General features: G+C 37.4%; 1 protein-coding gene across 1 annotated transcript in view; it reads right to left on the reverse strand.

Annotated features, from left to right (window-relative positions):
• METTL15 (methyltransferase 15, mitochondrial 12S rRNA N4-cytidine) overlaps window positions 1-19,038 on the reverse strand; it is a 53,107-nt gene that overhangs the window by 3,612 nt on the left and 30,457 nt on the right. The window contains exons 3-4 of the mRNA XM_057379776.1: window positions 5,043-5,234; window positions 2,825-3,003 (exon numbers count right to left, since the gene is read on the reverse strand). Coding sequence (XP_057235759.1) covers window positions 2,825-3,003; window positions 5,043-5,234 — 371 coding nt within the window. The remainder of the gene's footprint in view (window positions 1-2,824; window positions 3,004-5,042; window positions 5,235-19,038) is intronic.

Raw genomic sequence — 19,038 nt, forward strand, 5'->3', positions numbered from 1 at the left:
TAAAAACAAAATCAAACTGTTTACATGGATTTAAATCAAAGATTTACTGGTCTATTTTCAAAGACTGGGATYAACTAATAAATGTAATTTCTGGCAGTTATTTCTGTCACACTGGCCTTCATCTTTTCAGTAAAGGCCATAGATTCTGATCTATGCTCCTTGGGTAAAAAATTCYCCTATCACTCTTACTTCTCTACTTAAGTTAAATAAAAATCTATTTGTGCTTTCTACTAAGGCACATCATCTCTCACCCAGGCCCCTCCAACTACCAAGACTCTAAAAGAAAATAATTCCTGGTAAGTGGCTGTTCAGTGTACAAAAACATTAAAAAAAAATCTGTATGTGAAGTTTGTAAAATGAATTTCATTCATAAAAACACCACGCTGCTGGCTAGATGACTGCTTTGAAATCCCAGTGAGAGRAATTATCATTTTTAGTTTTAGGATGCCCCGATGATACTTACACTTTTAAAAATCTAATAGGTTCACACGTTGAAATGTATTGAAATTTTAAAAGCTTGTGAATGAAATTAGCGACGTGCTGTGCCTGTCAATATGAACTATTAAAGTCCCCAGAGTGTATGAGAGTGGGAGAGTTTAAAAATTAATTCAGATCGTGCACCTGTTTGCAGGAATTCGTCTGTTGAATTAGCACTGCATTTAATAAGTTTCTGTGACGCAGCAAATGTCCTTTTGTCTGGGCTCCCTCAGTACAGTGTTAATTCTCACCCATCTGAAATTCAGGCAATATTACAAAGTCCAAACCGATAATTAAAGTCTATATAAGTGAACCAGTTGGAATGGAATTGACTTCACCCATTAAAGTTCTTTTTTAAACTTTTAAAATTTCTTTAACATGTCACCATTAACTCCTTTCAAGTTGAGGCCAAACGATTACATGATCTCAAAATTGTCTGTTAACAGATTATATATCTAAATAATGCTCAGGAAAAATAAATTTTTAACAAAAATTAATAGATAAAGTATATTGCCCACTGGAAGGAAATCAAAATAGATCATTAGTTGTACTGGAAAAGCATATTACRTTCTAAAAATTTCATCATTTTTAACCAGTTTTCCTGTACATGCAGTTAGAATTTCAGCAATATAATTTCATGACAGCTGATGAATGAATCAAAATAYATCACAATTACCAAAATAATTTCTTAAGTTTTTCTTAATCAGTTCAAAGCCCAATGGGATCCACCACAGTGYTTCTTTACTGGATGAATCAAACTAAAATTGGAAGAAGTCCTATGCAAACAGGGATCAGTGTAACAGCTCTAAAATTGTTCTAACTACTTGTGTATTCCAAAAAAAGCTCTCAAAACATACAGATTTATTGTCTTGGCAGATGTGTGCTGGATTCATTGCTTTTGGCATGTGYACTACCTGATGCATACCTGACTCATGTATCAAGAAGCTCTTTGAATACAGCAGAGAATTCMAAGTGAGAACAAAAAATCCTTCTCATTGTCACAGAAAGCGACCATTAACTGATGACTCAACGCAGCACATTAAACATGAAAGGATCTTCAGTCTCTGTCTTTTATACACAAGTATTTTTATTTTCTTAGTTAAAGCTGTGGCACAAAATTACTTCAGAATTGCTGAGTTGGTTGTATAAAACACATAACATGTTGAACATCTTTAACACAGTGATATGGTTGCTTCAATCCATCGCTTTTCAAAAAGCATGGGATATATATGACAAAGCCCAAAATCACCATTTCAGGACTTTGTTAATGACAATATTAAAAATGAAAGGTTTGTAAAAGACTCATAGTGCCTTATCTCTTTGATTTCTTTTCTTTCATTTTGTTTGCTCCTGATATATTCACTATATTTACAGCAGGGGCTTACAACAGCAGTGTCTTCAGGTCCTTTCATCACATCAGCTAAACTTTGGGCCTTGGCTCACTGGACATTTTGCTAAAGATGTTTCTACATATTCAAACCTTTTCATTTCTCCATCATTAAAATTAAGGGCCTTAGACTTCCAGTTTAGGTAATACAAATTTTTAAGAATGCTGCAATTTTTTTAAGGATACTGATAAAATATTTTACTCTGTTCTTTAGCAAATGTTAAATTTGGATTAGAATTTTAAAGGTCTATGTTTGAAGTCAGCAGTTTAGACTTATTAATGATGATATTTAGTGATCTTCATTATTTGGTTAAAAAAATAAAACCATCCTGACACTACGCATTAGAGTGTTAACGAATAGGATGTGTGTGTTATATTTTTCCTTGAAAATTTTTACTTGAGAACACAAACACAAAGGTTCTTGATGTAAGCAGTGCTCCTGCCTAACTGCATTTTGCTCAAGCTGTTTACAGTGAGGAGCAGGGAAGATGAAGTGTTTCCACAGTGGCTTCAGGCTGATTTGGGCATGCGCAAGGTGAAGCCAGCTTTGTGTYTCCTGATTCTTTAAAGAGACAGAAATCACCTGATTTCACTCAGAACTGGAAACTACCRTGGCACCTCCCCTACAAATATTAAAATACAGAAATTTAAAACTGAGGGRGATATGACATATCTGGTGTTTGAAGGATAAAGAACAGCCAGGGCTGCTGTCACTCTGTGGCTCAACACGGTCGACAAAATGATAAATCACTTCATATAAAATCTATTATTAAACTAATTGTCAAACTACGTGCTTAAAAAAAAAAAAAAGGAAAAATAGGGCTGACATCAGAGCAGAACAGGCAGGATTAGACCCTGCACGATTTCAACTACAAATAGATCCCTCTGGGACTTTGGGGATTAATTTATTTCCCTTCTCCTCCACGGCAAGCCGCCGCGACGGATTTAACGAGGGTATACCTGCAACGATGCTGGCGAGCTGCTGGGTTCTGGTGATGGGGTACACGCTGCGTGCCTGCACGATGGCCCAGGCGATTTTCCTGGCGTGCCTCTCCTCCCCATACGCCCGGAGGATGGACGCAAGAGCCCGTTGATCCAAAGCGTTGACAACGTCGGCGGCGGTGGGCAGCTCGGGGTACCTACGCACGAGAGAAGCCAATTAGCCAATCTGACGTCAGATTGCCTTGATGAGAAGAGGTGAAGCTTGGTGCTGCTGCCTTTGAGGTTTTCAGGTGGGAGGTGGCAGCCTTTTAAATGCTTCTCCTGGCTGGGTAGAGTGGGGTTTGCTCCTTAGCTTTGATTAGAGAACTTCCAGGTATTATCATAAAGGTGGCGGGAATAAATGTATTCCAGTATCGTGCCAGGATGGAAATTATGTGTGACCTTTCTATTCAGCCAGCTTCAGAATATTAACTTGCCTCTTATGGGTTCATTTCAGCCACCTTGCATCATAAGCTGTTTGCTAGTCAGAACTGATTTAAAGGATCTTTTCTTTCACATCTCCTGCCATGAAAACAATTGCCTATGTTAATAATGCTAACAATTAAACACTGCTTTTTGCCAAAAGTCATAAGAATTTATACATAAATACTTATAATTTCTATATCTATTATATAATTTATAGATAAATACTGTTCTAAGACAATAGAAATGAGCTAGTAATACAAATTASAGGAATTACTACAATTTAAACAGTGTAAGCCTTAAATCTATATATCTAAATCTCTGCCACTTTGCTGCTGGAATAGTCCAAGGTATTTTATGAACATCACCTRCAGGTTTACTAATCAGAGAAAACATGCAAACTACTTAATAAATCYTCTCCTAAATTCTCTTCTTCTCTTTCAGGCATTTTTTTACTCCCCTGCAGTATCATACAAAAGATAACCAAACTTAGAGGCAAGTAGTATCATAGCAACAACCATAGTGTAAGGCTTTTGTTATGCCTCAGGTATCGTTTGTTCTTATGCTCTTGTTCTGTGTTTGTTTTTTCATGATGCATCAGACTTATATTTAAGCCTGGAGTTCAGATTCTTGAAATCTGAGGACTGGATCCCGGGAGAAYCATGGCAGCATTTTGAACAAAAGCCAGAAAAGCAAGTATCATGAAATTTGCTATGTTAAGACTTCACTTTTATATGGTAAGCTAATTTCTTAAAAATTGAGACCTCCCATTGGCTCCCTGTGAGCAATAAAAGAACAAATGGCATTTCTTAAGACTCCAGGTTCATCAAAACACCATGAAAAAATTTTCATTCTCTGTCATGCATCATGCAATTAAAGCCATCATCTCTACAAGACAGATCTTTGGTTGCTCCTTCAAAAAGCAAAATGCTGCAGCAATGCATAAGGTTGTTTAAAGATGAAAAACACTTCACAAGCGGAAATTATCATTCCATGACYRACTTTYACGCTCTTGAAAAYACTAAAACACCAATCCAAATAATTWAAAAMCAGGTGATTTACACTGTAATCRTTAATTTGACAATTAAGTAAGCCTGATGTGCCTCCTACACAAAGAGAAAGGACGTTTATAATTTTGCTGAGTAAAACTTACAACTGATCTATGGGCATGGAAGACAGCTTTATATATAGTATGTTAAAAGCAAKGAAGCTGTCTGATTTACAGGTATAATGGATATGATTTTATTTATTTATTTATTTTTATTATGTTCCTTTTACAGAGAGGCAACTGGGTCAGATGTTCATCACACAAAAGAGGGATGCTACTCCTTTCCTGAAGGAGCAACTGAACCTGCTCAAATGAAATTTCCACAAATAGTAAATGTGGCAGGAAAGGAAAGGGACTGCAGCGAGAAGTTGTGAACCTGTAGATCAAGAACAGGCTGAGAAACTCTGGAAATAACAGGTCTCTGAAAGGGAGATGTGCCTGAGACTGCCATGCACACAAAAAATGTGACAGTTCCATGGTATGGTGAACAAAAATGTTACTGRTTTAATTCCCCATCACTAGAACTTTCCTCTAGTTCCTAGACAAGAACCAGGGCTGGGCACTGAGTTGGAAAAAAGCTTTTTGGCAAAAGAAACAGAGTATCCTCATGCAAAATCAGACATGGTTAGATGACAAGAATTCTAATTTTAAGAGGAAAGGAAACACACAGSGGCTGCTGAGCAGACAGCTTTTGACATTCAACAGAAATATTCTGTTACCATGTACCTGTCAYTATCCATCCTCATGTCCAAAGGCCCATCTTTCTGCAGGGAAAATCCTCTTTCAGGTGTATCAAACTGCATGGAGGAGCAGCCAGCATCCAGCAGAACGCCATCCAGAGTCCCTGGCTCCACCCCAGCTGAGCTTAACAGAGCCTCTGACTGGCTAAACTGTCCTAGAAGAGGATGAATCTGCTTCCTGTAAGAAAGGAATAAATAAACAGCCTCAGGTTTAATTATAGCAATGCCATCTCTCCCCCTTGCATAGCAGGAATTAGATCACTGCACTCAACTCGTCTCAGAACCAACAGGGCTATTCCCAAACTAACAGTTTATGTATTTTGGAGAAACAAGACTTGTAGGGTTTAATATTTAATGACTTGAAGATACCTTGTAGAAAGCTAAGMCAATATCAGAGACTATGAGGATGTAAAAAAGCAGAAAACACCTGTCATATTAGCCCTCATTTGTGGGTATGGGAGGTAATAGCCTGATAATTTTTCCATAAATTCCCAACTGCTACAGAYGAGCAATCTCTAACTTCTCAAAATATTCAGCATGTTCCCTCCCTCTGTATTAACCTTGACATTCTACACGAAAAAAAGTATACAAGATTTTAAAAGGACACTGGGAACATGGACAATCAGCCTATTGTAAAAAGAATAAAAAGCTATTTCAGTGGCTACATATGTTGTTGGGGCCTTAACAGATTTTCTTGTGCAACAACTTCAAAAGCTTGCAGAATTCTTGGGAAATAACACAGCTGGAAAACAATACAGAACCTTGGTTGAGGTCTTTTGTTCAGGTCATAACACAGTATTTTATTATGTTATATTATGACGCACTTGATCCACACATCTCAACTGTATGAAAGAGCAGAATGAGAAAGGGTTCAATTTCAGGCTCTACAGGTTCTTTCAGTTAATCTCTGGTATTCTAAAATGCTTTATAAAAATACTTTTTTTTTACTTTACTCAGTTGAAGGGGAGGCACACAGGAAAAAAAAAGTAAAGCATTAACACAGCTTCAACAAAATAWTTTTTTTCTCTCATCTAGTTTCTCTCCATTGTCACAGACATTGATGTGACATCAATCATCCAATTTCACAGAGATGTATAATGATGCTTTGTAACTGTATATATGTAAATATAATACTTATTCTTGATGTTTCACTATTGCTCCACTTAAAAATTCTCTGTATAAATACACTAAATTCCCTTGTCAGCAGTGAAAACTCAACCAGAACAAATGGTTTCTTCAGGACAAAAGGAAAAAAAGAAGTTTTTCAGCTAACTCTTGGCACTGCACATCAAACAAGGAGAGCAGCCCCTGCTGTAATGGGGATAGTGGTACAGACCTGGTTTGACACTGGCTCACCCCGCTGGGGTCACCCAGAGCTGTCACAGAGCTGCAGCTTTCACTCATGGCTGCACTGCTTCAGGCACACCTGGAAGCAAACTATGAAGTATTCCTGCCATAAATCCTTGGAACTTCCACTATCCTGCCTGAAAACCATTTGGAGTGTTCCTCTGCCACAGTGTAACATCCCCTTGCAAAAAAGAGTATCTGAATATTCTGTAAAAATTTTTAAACTACCTCTGTCAAATGGAAATTTGGCATGGTTTTCATGCTCACCAGGTGTGTTGGTTTKGCTTGGCCTGGTTTTTGATAGCAGGGGAAGCTGCTGAAGCTTCCCCCATGTCCAACAAAGCCAATCCTTGATGGCTCTGAAGATGGACATGGCCAAGGCTGGAGATGTTGGTAACACCTTTGTGATATCAGATTTGAGAAGAAAATCAAACTAAAGTGGGCAGTTTTTTCCAGCCAGAGAAGAGGAGGAGGTTAGAACATGTGGGAGGAACTCACCCTGCAGCAGGTTTGGGGTGATTGCTGCTCGTGGGGTTGGACCCCACTGGAGGAGTTCATGGGGAGCTGTGTCCTGTGGAAGGGACCCCATGGCACAGGGGAGCAGCTCCTCCCCCTGAACAGCAGGAGAAAACCTCGGGTGATGGACGGACCAAAACCCCCACGCCCTGTCCCCATTCACGGTCAGCGGGAAGGAGGGAGGGATTGGGGAAAAAGGTGTTTTTGAGGGCTTATTCTCCTTCTCATTATACTGATTTTGTTAGAAATAAATTCACTTTGTATCTCTGAGTTGAGCCTGTTTTTTGCCTTTGGATTGTTTTCTCCAGGTCCCTATTTCAACCCGTGAATACTTTGTTAAATTTTCTCTCCTCTCTGCACAAATATCAAACATGGTTTCCATTGAGTACCAAAGATGGTTTTCCATTCCATCCAAAGTGTCCAATTCATCATTCAAGGTCTAAGATTTTTTCACTGTAAGCAGACACAACAAAGCAAGTTTTCTTAGAGTTGATAAATCTTAGTAATTATATCTCCATTCTTTCTCTACTATCAACTTAAAAGATATCTTTTTAAAAATGCCTCTCCATTCCACAACAACCCACAAATAAATTCACACTTTCATTAAAGACACAATGGTATTTGAACTCAAAAGAAATGTTGCTCCTGGCCATTGAAGGAAGAAAATTCTCTTTAAATCAGTTGCCTAAACACAGTAGAAACACAGTAATTTCTACAAGTCTTAATTGGAATAGAGAAGTGTTAATGGCAAGACTTCATCCAGAGTGTGGAATGTCCTTATAGGAGCCATTTCTAAAAGAGAGCAACACTGAGTGGAACTGGCACAGAGCAGCTCAAACAGGATGAGTGGAAGTGAGAGGTTATGAAATGAGAGTATAAAAAAAACCTCAGACTCGTTTTGCATACAAAAAAGAAGAGCAAGAGTAGACGTCAATATTCTACAGTGAGTGTTTTAAATGCCAAGGAGAGAAAAGTGCTAATAGACATTAATAAACTATTAGTTAATTACATTCAACTAAAATTAAATTAGGTAACTGCTTTAACTGGAAATTTTTTTGAAGTTTCATATAATGAAAAATTAGACTCTGGAACAGCCAGAKCACTGCATATAGAGCTCCTAATTACTTTTAAGAGAGAGCACAGTGAAGGAGATTAAATTATGCAGGGGCTTGTAATACCATGCAGTTGGATTGGGTGATGTAGAAATCTCTCRGAGCATGTTTATATCTGAACAGCTATTGTAACTCTCCATTGAAAAGTTCACCCCGAAAATGTTTATGTAAACTTATCAAGACATATACACATTACACATTTTCCACATGTATAAACATACTCCAGCCTAAGAATAACTCACCCCTTCGGTATAAACCATTCCTTTTATTTTTAGAAACCCCTAAACTGAATGCATAAATACAACATTGGCACTGRAAAGGCTTCTTTCCCTTAATTTTTTCCCAAAGTGGTTACGGGGGAATTTTTAGGCCAACATAACACTGATATTGACTGGAAACTGCTATTTTCTGATAGAAAACGCAAAAAATAGTTCTCAGATAAAATTATTTTAGCTTTTTTTTTTGTTTTTTTTTGGTTTTTTTTTTTTAATTCAGAAGATGAGGAAGGAACTTCCAAACCCCTTTGCTGACACGAAAAGATGATTAGGACCCCAAGGTCAACAACTTTAGATCACTACTGAAAGAAAAGTTCATCATCTGCTTTTCCATAGAGAGCAATAAAATAGTCTAAAGGCATCAACTTCATGTGATACAAAAGGAGGGTCCTGCAAATCTCTAAAAAGAAACCCCAAACAAAACCCAACTTACTCCAGTGGAATTTTTAAGTATAATTCTATCCAAGTAGAATAAAGAAAAATGGGCATATATTTAAGAAGAACATTTTAACCCTGTACTCCATGGCTTGGGACCTTGTAGGCTGTATTTCTCTATGTTTATGAGCAGTTTTCCACCTGTTTTGTGTAGTAGCTGATTCCTCAATCAGACAAATACTTGCTATTATGTTATTAGCTTTGTTAAAGGCTAAGATCCTATAAGTAAAATAATTGTAGGTAATTTTCACATCAGGATGAATACTTTTTCAGGTGCTAGAAAATACACAACGTGATCTTGACAGCCTTCAGAAAACATCTACAGTCTACTGCAGCATTTATTTAAACTGAAATTTTCCAAAACTGGAATCAGACAAGAATCCAGTTGATCCAAAAATGTTCAGACTGTTATACAGAATTTTTTTTTTAAGTGCCATCATCTTACCTGGGAATCACAGAATTGGATAATAATTTGTAAAAGAGACCTCCAGGTCTCTTCTAGTCCAAAGCTCAATTAGACAGATTCCTCAAGGCCAGGTCCAGTTAAGCCTTGAATATCTCCAAAACTGTTCCACAAGTTCTCCAGGAAACCTCTTCCAGTACTACAACCTCCATGGCCATTTTTTACCTTGCACCATTTAAGTGGAATTTCCTGCCTTTTAATTCGTGTTTCAAAAACTCCAAAAGACTCCAGCTTGATGGCAGCCCTTCAGGCAGATGAAAAGCTTTAGTGCAAATTGTTCAAAAAGCTGGCAGAGGGTTTTAAACTATTTAATTCTTWAAAAATGCTACAGATCATTGATCCTGTTTTTAAAATTTTTTCCCAGTACTACTAAGCAAAGTTGAAATTTAGATATAGCGATTGTGTATTTAACCAAATTATAAAAGAGCAGTCTGACATACCCCTAAAAGATTCATTCTCAGTTGTATTTTGTCACATAGAAAGCTAAACAATTACTCCTGAATCATTTACACATTCTCTACAAACAGGCTCTTTTCCCATATCAGGCTGCTAATATATGACTTAAGAGTTTTTGATGTTGGAWCCTTGGCAGGATATAATATAATTGCTCATCGTTACCTGATGACATGAAAAATTTAAGAGTCAAGCTCTAAACACAAGCTGGGTTACATCTCAGTATTTTGCACAGTCTCAAAACAGCTGATTTTTCAATTTCTATTACGGATTTCTTTGGAAGTGCCAGTAAATTGAATTTCATTGCTCTCTGCTTGCTACAATACTTTTTACCAAAAAAATTCATTACTGAGTAGAGTAACTCTCACTGGAAGAAAGCCTCATTTTTGTTACTACACAAATATATTTGTGCTCCCATTCACAAGCTGAGCTCCTGAAATCATTATAAATACCAATACCAGCATTTCAAGTGAAAARTTGGAAAAAAATATGAAAAACTGAAAAAACTGGAAAAAAAATAACCTTTTATTTTGACTAAACATCTCTTTGCCATGGCAAATCCATGGGTAATTCATCAAATTCTTCAAAATACTGTAGATGGCTCCACTGGTGCTCCTACAAGGTGCTCTGGTAACATTCCAAATATCCCATGGGAGTTACTAAAGAAACCTCACTATTTCATTTTGGCAGTATAATGCCTTACCTRGGTATACTCTTCCCTAAGGTGGCATGCCATAACAGTAAGAATAACTCCATTTGAAAAACTTTAAAAGAAACTTAAAAGACACCCTGTGTCCAAGAACAAAATATCCAATAAAATCAAACAGAATTCAATAGAACCATCCATGGAAGTTGTTAAGGTCAGGACAAGCAAACCTTTGGTTTTGTTCTGCAAAGCATTGCCACTGTGCAGTAAATTTCATCCCCACACAGCACCTGCAATACCAATGACTTTTGGGTTATATTCACAGTATGGTTATTAGATTTGTTACAAAGTGTGTAGCWCAATTTGATTTATAAAAGTAATCCTCAAGTGATCCCAGAGCTATTGTTCTGTCTCAAAAAAAGAATCCAGAAACTATGGCCCAGAAAACCTTCCCCCGTGAGCCTGACTGCTCAAAATTCACCCATTTGGGCTGATTTCTCCACGTAAAGCAGTTCTGACATCACAGTCCTTTTGTCCATAAAATGAGTGAGTTCTCTGATACACAGATTAACACTTTAAGGAAAACACTGCCAAAAAGATTATCAGAGAGTTCTGGTTCTGTTAGAAGGGGGAGATAAAAACATWAAAATGTTTACTTCATTATAGCTGCTTTGCATCATGCTTCTCACAAACAAGCAGCTGAGGAAAACAACTCAGGCAAAGGCTTAAATCATGCCAAAAACATAGTGGGGTCTTCTCAAAATATGCAGATCATTCTGACAAAAACCAARGTCTGTCTGAAATGAAGAAAAGAGTAGAATCACATTCTGCACAGTAAGAGTCTGGCATGGCTTCTTTATGGATGTGTCCACCAGGAAAAAAATGCCAACATTTTCACAGCATAATTAGCAAAAGTTTGATAATCAAAATTAAGAGCCAAGTATTCTGTGAGTCACAGAACTAATCAGGTATCACCAGAAGTGATGGGCCAAATTTTACAGCAAGTGCTTTAAAACAAGCAGTCAATGAGCTGAAAGAAATCCAGAGACCAACAAAAAAGGGGGGAGCAAACGTGACTCATATGGAAACACTGAAAGTTGTGCTTTGTTTTGTTTGTGTTTMTGAAGAAGGCTGGAAGGGATCTGATGGTTATCTCCATAAGAAATTATTAAAAAGACATCTGTATTCACCCATTCTGCATGCCAAGCCAGAGCAAGCYAAGGAATACATGAGTGAAGTGGTARAAACAGAGGTTGGTAAAAGACASCAGAGCCTCTGATGTGTTGCACCCAAAACAAATATCCAAATTACAGGAGACAGAAGTGAGGGGCGTCAAAGGTTCCACACATGGGAAATACAAGAAATAGAAGCAGAATACCCAAAAAGTTTCCCYCTYGTGGCTGCTCAAAAGATGATTGYTCACCTGGAAATCGTATTATAACTRAATTACACATAAATGCAGATTGCTGATACTTTAAGATCAAGCAGGGTCTATTTACTTGGAAAATTAGGATGTAGCTGCCAAATTTAGATTGCGGCCACAACCTTTTACGCAACRTATTAAAGTTGCCCTATTACAACAAAGACCAGAACCTTAAAGAGAAGCATTTTTTGCAGGAAACAACCTATGAAAAAAACTGGTAATTTCACTATGGTATAAAGGACACAAAATCATAAATAAAGTGCTGGAATGGAATAATAACCTTAGATACAAGAGCATTCCCTTCAAAAGACATCTACAGCACAGTAGTAAAGAAACATGTACAAACAAGCATTTTGTAACTTTTGTTGACAGGCAGCTCCAAATTCACGCCTGAATACMCAGCACACGTTACCAGGCCCTCAGGAGATCACCAGAAATTGCACAGGAGGAAAAGGTGTCTGTTGTAGGTTCTGTTTGTAGACACAGACATTTCTTGTTGCCAGAACACAGGCAGTGAATCAACAAGCAGCAATCACATCCTGGAGCGCCCTCTCACAGTGTTCCACCCCACTCTGTGGGTACCACCTGCAAACATTCTTAATTAAGTCTGGTGTTGCTTAAGTTCAGCTTTTTGAGGAAAAAGGCAAAAATTTCTACTGAAATCTCTCCATTTATTTTTGACAAGCCCACCCCCTTCACCTGATTTCCCTCCACRCTTCCTGTACCTCCCCAATTCTCTCTCCCTTAAGTCACTGGTCCCTCTAAGATCCTGCTGAAGCTCCCAGACTGACCTGGGAGGATGACTCAGCTGTAATTACATTAAATTCTAATAAAAGCTCATGCTTTTGACAAGGCAGCCCAGCTTAACCCCTGCCTCCCAAATATACAGCGAGCAGGCGAGCCAAGGTGTGGCTCACCAGAATGTTTTGGGAACTCTGAGTGCAAGAATTCGTATTTTTATTCTGTTGTTTCTGGAAAGCTACATTTAGTAAGTAATAAAAAAGATCTCTTCCCTTATTTCTATCTTGAGAAAGAATCCTAATTGGCTGGCCCCAGTCATAAAAATTTAACCATGTTTCTGAAAACACGAGTGCCAAAGGGTAATGCATCGCTAATGGCTGCCAGTGGAATAAATAGCAGTTCTGACGTCAAAACTTTGTTACACTCCAATAACTGGCTCACTTGGGGTTTCAGGTACAGCAAGTTACATGTCAGTTTTAAATAAAGTTATAAAAATAGAATACACAGTGAACCATATTGCCACTATGCAGCCTGAAACTACATGATTTATGTCTAATAAAATGTTAACAAAGGTGACAGAGGGTATAAAAATAGTATTTCTTACCTCATAATATCCTTTTACTTAGATTTGAGAGAGCAAAACAAGGCAGGTATCATTTCTCTTTTGTTTTTCAAAACATATGGCCAAAACCAGAGTAAGCAAATTTGAGTGGAAGTGACATTTTTAAAATATTTATAGTACCTTTACCCAAAAGACAGTATAGTAAAACTCGAGTTGTAAAAATCTGCATTTCAACAGATCTCTGAGTCCCACTTGAATAAACACATGAAGCAGCAAGAAGCTTCCCCTTCAATTCCTTCTGCAGTGCAGTTATTAACCAAAATACTCTTTATTTCTGTAAAAGATTTTCTGTAAARGATTTCTGTAAACCTTGGGCTGTGYTTGTACAACCMAYGGTTCAGWGATTCAGCCACCCAGAYGATGGARAAAACTATGGTGCTTGTATGGAGCTGAATATTTGAATTTAGGAACTTACTTGARCACCTGATGCTTAACACTTGAATTTAGGAACACGGTGGACTTGGGTTGACAGTGGGACTTGGAGGTCTTTTCCAACCTAAGCAAYCCTACAACCCTTCCCCTATAAAAATTAAGGTTTACATGTGCAAACTATGGCTGCATTCTGCAAAGGAGTGTGAAGAAATCAATGTAGGAATGGGGATCATTGTAATTTTGACCTGTAGGCTCTCCAGTGTTTAGTTCAAGGAAATTAAGTCATTTATGCCATTACCTGCAGCTTCCAAAGCAAAGGAAATTCGAGCTTGCAGCACTRCAGATCAAAGATCCCATACATGAAACCCTATCCTCACAAAAGGCTGGTGATGGACTTACAAGGTACCTACATTAAGCCTAAACTTCAGCAGAAAAGATTTAAGAATTGTCAGAGCCTGTAGAAGCAGGGGAGGAAATTGTGGCACCAACTGCAATGCTCTATATTAGCAATTTAAGTATTGCTGTATGAAATCTATGATAAAAATTTTGCAGTGAGAAAGGAAATTCTGTCACAAATTTTGTTTAAAAAATAAAAAGATTTGCCTGTGTATAAGAGAATGCAGTCAAGTAACCTGGAGAAGAGTGTGGGTAAAAGAAAAAAAAATCCCCTTTTTTCACATTCAACAAAATTTTGTCTCTTTTGAAGGCACTAGCTATCATACTTAAACATTTATTAAAGATTCACTCTTATTTGAAAGGATCCCGAGGTTTAAAAAAACATGAGAACATGAGAAGAAACGAAACCTTTTAGTCAGAAACCTTCAATATGGCCACAGAAATGGACAAGCTCTTCTACCCTGCAGTATTTGAAGATATAATGCCTTCCTGTTGTAATGGCAATCTCCACAGTGACTTAGAAATAGGAGAAACAGAGAAAAAAAAAGAAAAAGAAAAAAGAAAAAAACTACATAATACTGACATCCATTTGAGTGAATGCTCTTGAGCAAAAGCAATGCAGCAACATTTGATAAATTGAATAATCRTTGTGTTAAAGAGGAAGGTTTAGGTTCTATATAAAATTACAACCAAAAAAAACCCCATTTATTTGAATTGGTTCTTTGTATTCCTTACAAAATCCAATTTTTTATAGAATCAAGTGCAACCAATACTACTTATTTTGACTTCTATAATTTATTTTCTTTGTTCATCAGCATCAACTGTACCACAGGCTCCTGCTGCTTATTGTCCTGGTCGATTTTAAGCCCTTAGGTGACTTGCTAGCAAATGATTTGGAAATAAAAAGTGACGCAAAAAGCCACGTAAATCCTTATTAATTATTAACTCACTCAACCTCCAAACCACCTGCAGTACCTCCTAAAGTTGATTATGGGACAGAAAGACGTCAGAAAGCCAAAACAACGGGAACATTCTGGTTCCAGTTAAAGGGTGCACATTCTTTTTCATACCAAGCTCGATTACAATTGTCATTCAAGATYAAAATATTCAAAGAGTTTGACTAAAACACTTTAAGAGATGTGTTAAACCCACAACAGGTTGTGACTGGGTTGAGCACTGCAGATGGGCCTTGTTGACTTAGGGTAKGACCCAAACCATGAAATCATGCTTTCCTTTTCCCTTTAAATCATGCAATTCTAGAATTAATTTAAAAAGTAAATATTSAATCCCCTCTTAACTTAGGTAAAAAGCACATGCTAAGACCACACACCACCAAGGGATATGCCATGAAGGCATGGGAGACTGGAGAATGACAGAGGTGACCCAGTAATAAATTTCTCTAAAAAGGCCAAGGCAATTAAAGCCTTTAGCTAAGTAYTTACTGGCAAAATCTGCCCCCAGTGCCCACTGTCACAGATTAGGAGGGAAATAATGCCAACAGCACCCAGGTGGTCACACAGAGCAGCTCCAGGATCAGATGGCAAACCCTGGAAAGTGTCACAAGAGCTGGCTGATGTTACCATGAAGCTCCTCTGTTAGTTTTAAGACAACTCCCTGATGACCATGACAAAGTCAGTGCCATGATAACTTCAAAAAAATGTCAAGAAGGGTTTTCCTGATCACTACAGTCTGGTAGACCTTCCTTCATCACTGTGCTAATTACACATGAAGTCCTCATGAAAACCACGCCCCAGCATTGACAAGACAAGAACAAACCACAAAGAATTATTTAAGTTAAAACACTCCACTATCAACCTCATTTCTTTCTAATACAAAGTATCTGGCTTTGTAGATAACAGGTAAGCAGTATATTTAATTTAATTTTAATACAGCTTTTGATTTTTCTCCTCTAGTACCTCAGCAGACAACATTAGAGTCCCAAACAAGGGATGGGCAAAAAGCTGTAATCAAAGGTTTTTGGTGCAATGGATCAATGTGACTTGCACCTGAAAGTCCAGCAGGAAAAAACAGCTTCCTTCCAGTGACAAAAACCTGCCCAGCCTGCCAATTTTGAGCTGAAAACTATAAAAAGCAAGATTCRGTAATTACAGGGTTTACACTGCATCTCTGAATGCAGGATTAATGCATAAACATTTTGATGTACCATAATTTTATTACATATTTATCTGTTTCTATTGAATATGCAACACTGAGTCATTGAGAAGTTTCCAGATTGGCACCCAAACACTGACATTTCTTTCTGTAGCAATGGTTTGAGAGAGGGGAGAACAAGACATTTTTAGTTCTGCACACTTCTATTTTCCAATGTTCAATTTCTTATTAATTATGAGAATTAAAAATGGAAACATATTCCTTTGAAAGCAAGAAATTCCCGATTATACAATGAGATTCTGTTCTTGTTTCGAGCCATGAAGCCATTGAATAGAAAGAGTATAGAATTTCAAGTTTTTAAAAGTCAATAAAATTCTGTTTTATTCATAATTCTTGCTGCAATAGATCTGAATTTACAATAAACTAGTATCTCAACTAAACAGCTATGAAAAAAGACATCAAATTAACATCAAAATCCYACAGAGATTTCTTTTTCAGTCCATTTTTTAATCTGCAAAATATCCAAGGAAACAGAATTCAAAGTTTCCTTCAGATTTAGTTATAGTGCCCTGTCCATCAAGTACATGATGCTGCAAAATGAAGAAACAGAGACCAAGAAAAGCAGTGCTTTCCATGTCTGCTGCTCTATTTGGCTAAATTCCCCAAAAACCCGAAATAATCCAAATACCTGGGAACTGAGGCTCAATACTGGATTGTTTAACTCACCCATCAATGCGTTGGCAAAGGGGCAGTGCCTCCTCAGTGAATTTGCTGGTGACAGAGATGGGACAAGTGGCCAAAACCCAAGGCAGCCTTTCAGAGGGACCTCGACAGACTGGAGAGATGGGCAGAGAAGAAATGTCTCAAATTCAGCCGAGGGAAATGCAGGGTCCTGAATTTAGGGAGGAATAACCCCARGGACCAGCACGGGCTGGGGGCTGACCTGCTGGAAAACAGCTCTGGGGAGGAGGAACTTTGTACTCACTCAGCCTTTCTTCAGCTTCTGGTATTGACAACTACAACAGAATCACCTTAAGTTTCTGCATAAGAACATTTCACCTTACATACCCAAATAAGACGTTGCCCTTTATATTCTCATCCAAGATGGTCAATTCACTGTGAGTGAAACGAGCTTTGTGCAGCATAAAGTTCAACAAAGTGGCAGTACTGATTATTCAAAATGCCCACACATCTTTTGGTCCTGCTAGTTGGAAACATAACAAGCAACACATTCAGTTCTGTTGTGACACAGAATTTTTACTTACCTATATAAGATTATTTTAATTTTTTTTTTTAGAATATTAAAATGTACCAGCATAATTTCATATATTATGAGTTCTTGGCTTCAACACTACTAAATGCCAGAGGGTCCTACCTTAATACTGTACCTAACATCTTACCTAACATCCACTAACTCAAGTGTTTGWTGTCACAGCACTCCAACCTTAATCYARAYRGTATTKCAAGGAATCAAAACTCAYTCTAATACTCAGGTTATTAGATTTTTGCCTTTTCTTTTGCTGAAAGTCCCTCTGATCACTAGGAATAGCTGGTAGGCATGAAGGAGATGAGGATAAAGTACTCCCTTAAATTGACAGAAGATAATGCAGTATGTGTCATCYGAAAGGGTGGCAACAGCAAGGCAGCACTGGATTAAACCTGCCCTGATGCAGAAAAGTTGGGGCTTTAGCTGCTGGTCTCCATGCTTTGCAGTAAACAAAGTCCCTAGGTTTTTTTTGAGGGGCAAAGATGGTGGTTTTCAGCAATTTAAAAAAAAAAAGGGTATTTCCCAGAGAAGGTCTGGGGGAAAGGAGTGCTCCTTATCCTCCTCTTTCCYTTCCCAGCCAGGTAGGTGGCACAGATCTTCTTGAAGACTGAATAACCAATCTGGATGTCTTTATCAGAAARAATTTGGTTCTGTTTTTCTGATTTATATTGAAATATTTAAATATTTAAATTCCAGCAGCCTCTAACTTCTCACAGTAAGACTGACAGCACAAACAATATCAATATTACAGATTGTTTGTGCTGTGGCGACATGACACTTGTATTATTTCTTGTAAACCCGTGTGTGTCAAGACCACTTACAAGCCAATATTGGTCTCAAACACTTGCTCCCTTCAGTGGTGACAAGGCCACGGGCAACTTCCATTCCAAATTACATGTTTTCTCCACTGARGCTTTACACAGAAATTCTCTGAAATTTCTCCATCCAAATGTCTGCTTCTTGATCAAGCTAAGTTGATGTATTTTCCAGGCATCCAAACACAAAGCCAGCAATTAASTGCCTGATTTTACTTTCATTCCTTTCAATATTCTGTACGACACTTGGCACAGCTGAGTCACAAAGACTAAAATCAAATTAAAATGCAAATTATGTTTATTATTATGACAAGGAAAAAATAGAATTATGTAGTCAAAGTAATTCATTTTTATGGTCTGTGTCACCTATATGCATAATCCTAATGCATCTAAGAATAATAGTATTTGAAGCACRAGGACTCAATCAGAAAAATAATCTGAATTTCTCTATGCAGTTTTATATTTCACAGTTAAGTGTGATGCTCAATTCTGATACAAAAATGTGTTTACAAACATTTCCATTTAGTTACCAGTTTTCCTTTTTATCAAAGTAGAGAAATAAGATTATGAATCAAAGAGACTATCAGCTATTTTTTCTTGTTTAATATAGCTATTTAGTAAATTATATGTTTATCCTAAATACCAACAAGTCTTGAGCTTCTCTTAGTAAGTGATAAATATCTTTTTGCCTACACATTTATAYAATTACCATCTTCACAGTAAAATGCTGGTATTTTCTACCCTCAAAAATTATCATCTATCTACTGATGAAATAARCTTCCATCTGTATAGTTTGATACAAGAAGGAGTATTTTAATGCAGTTTATGTCCTCTTGATTTGTGCAGAGTGCCTTAATGCCTCCTGTTGTAAATGTGAACAAAAATAAGCTGCATATACAGCTTTGTCGAAACTTGCTGAGGAACATGAAAACACCATCTTCTCATCAAGACAAAAAGATCTGTAAACAACCAGCTACTGGGTACAAA

The sequence above is a fragment of the Malurus melanocephalus genome, unplaced genomic scaffold (genome assembly GCF_030028575.1).
Source record: "Malurus melanocephalus ecotype Western Australia unplaced genomic scaffold, MMel_1.1 scaffold_423, whole genome shotgun sequence".
Classification (NCBI taxonomy): domain Eukaryota; kingdom Metazoa; phylum Chordata; class Aves; order Passeriformes; family Maluridae; genus Malurus; species Malurus melanocephalus.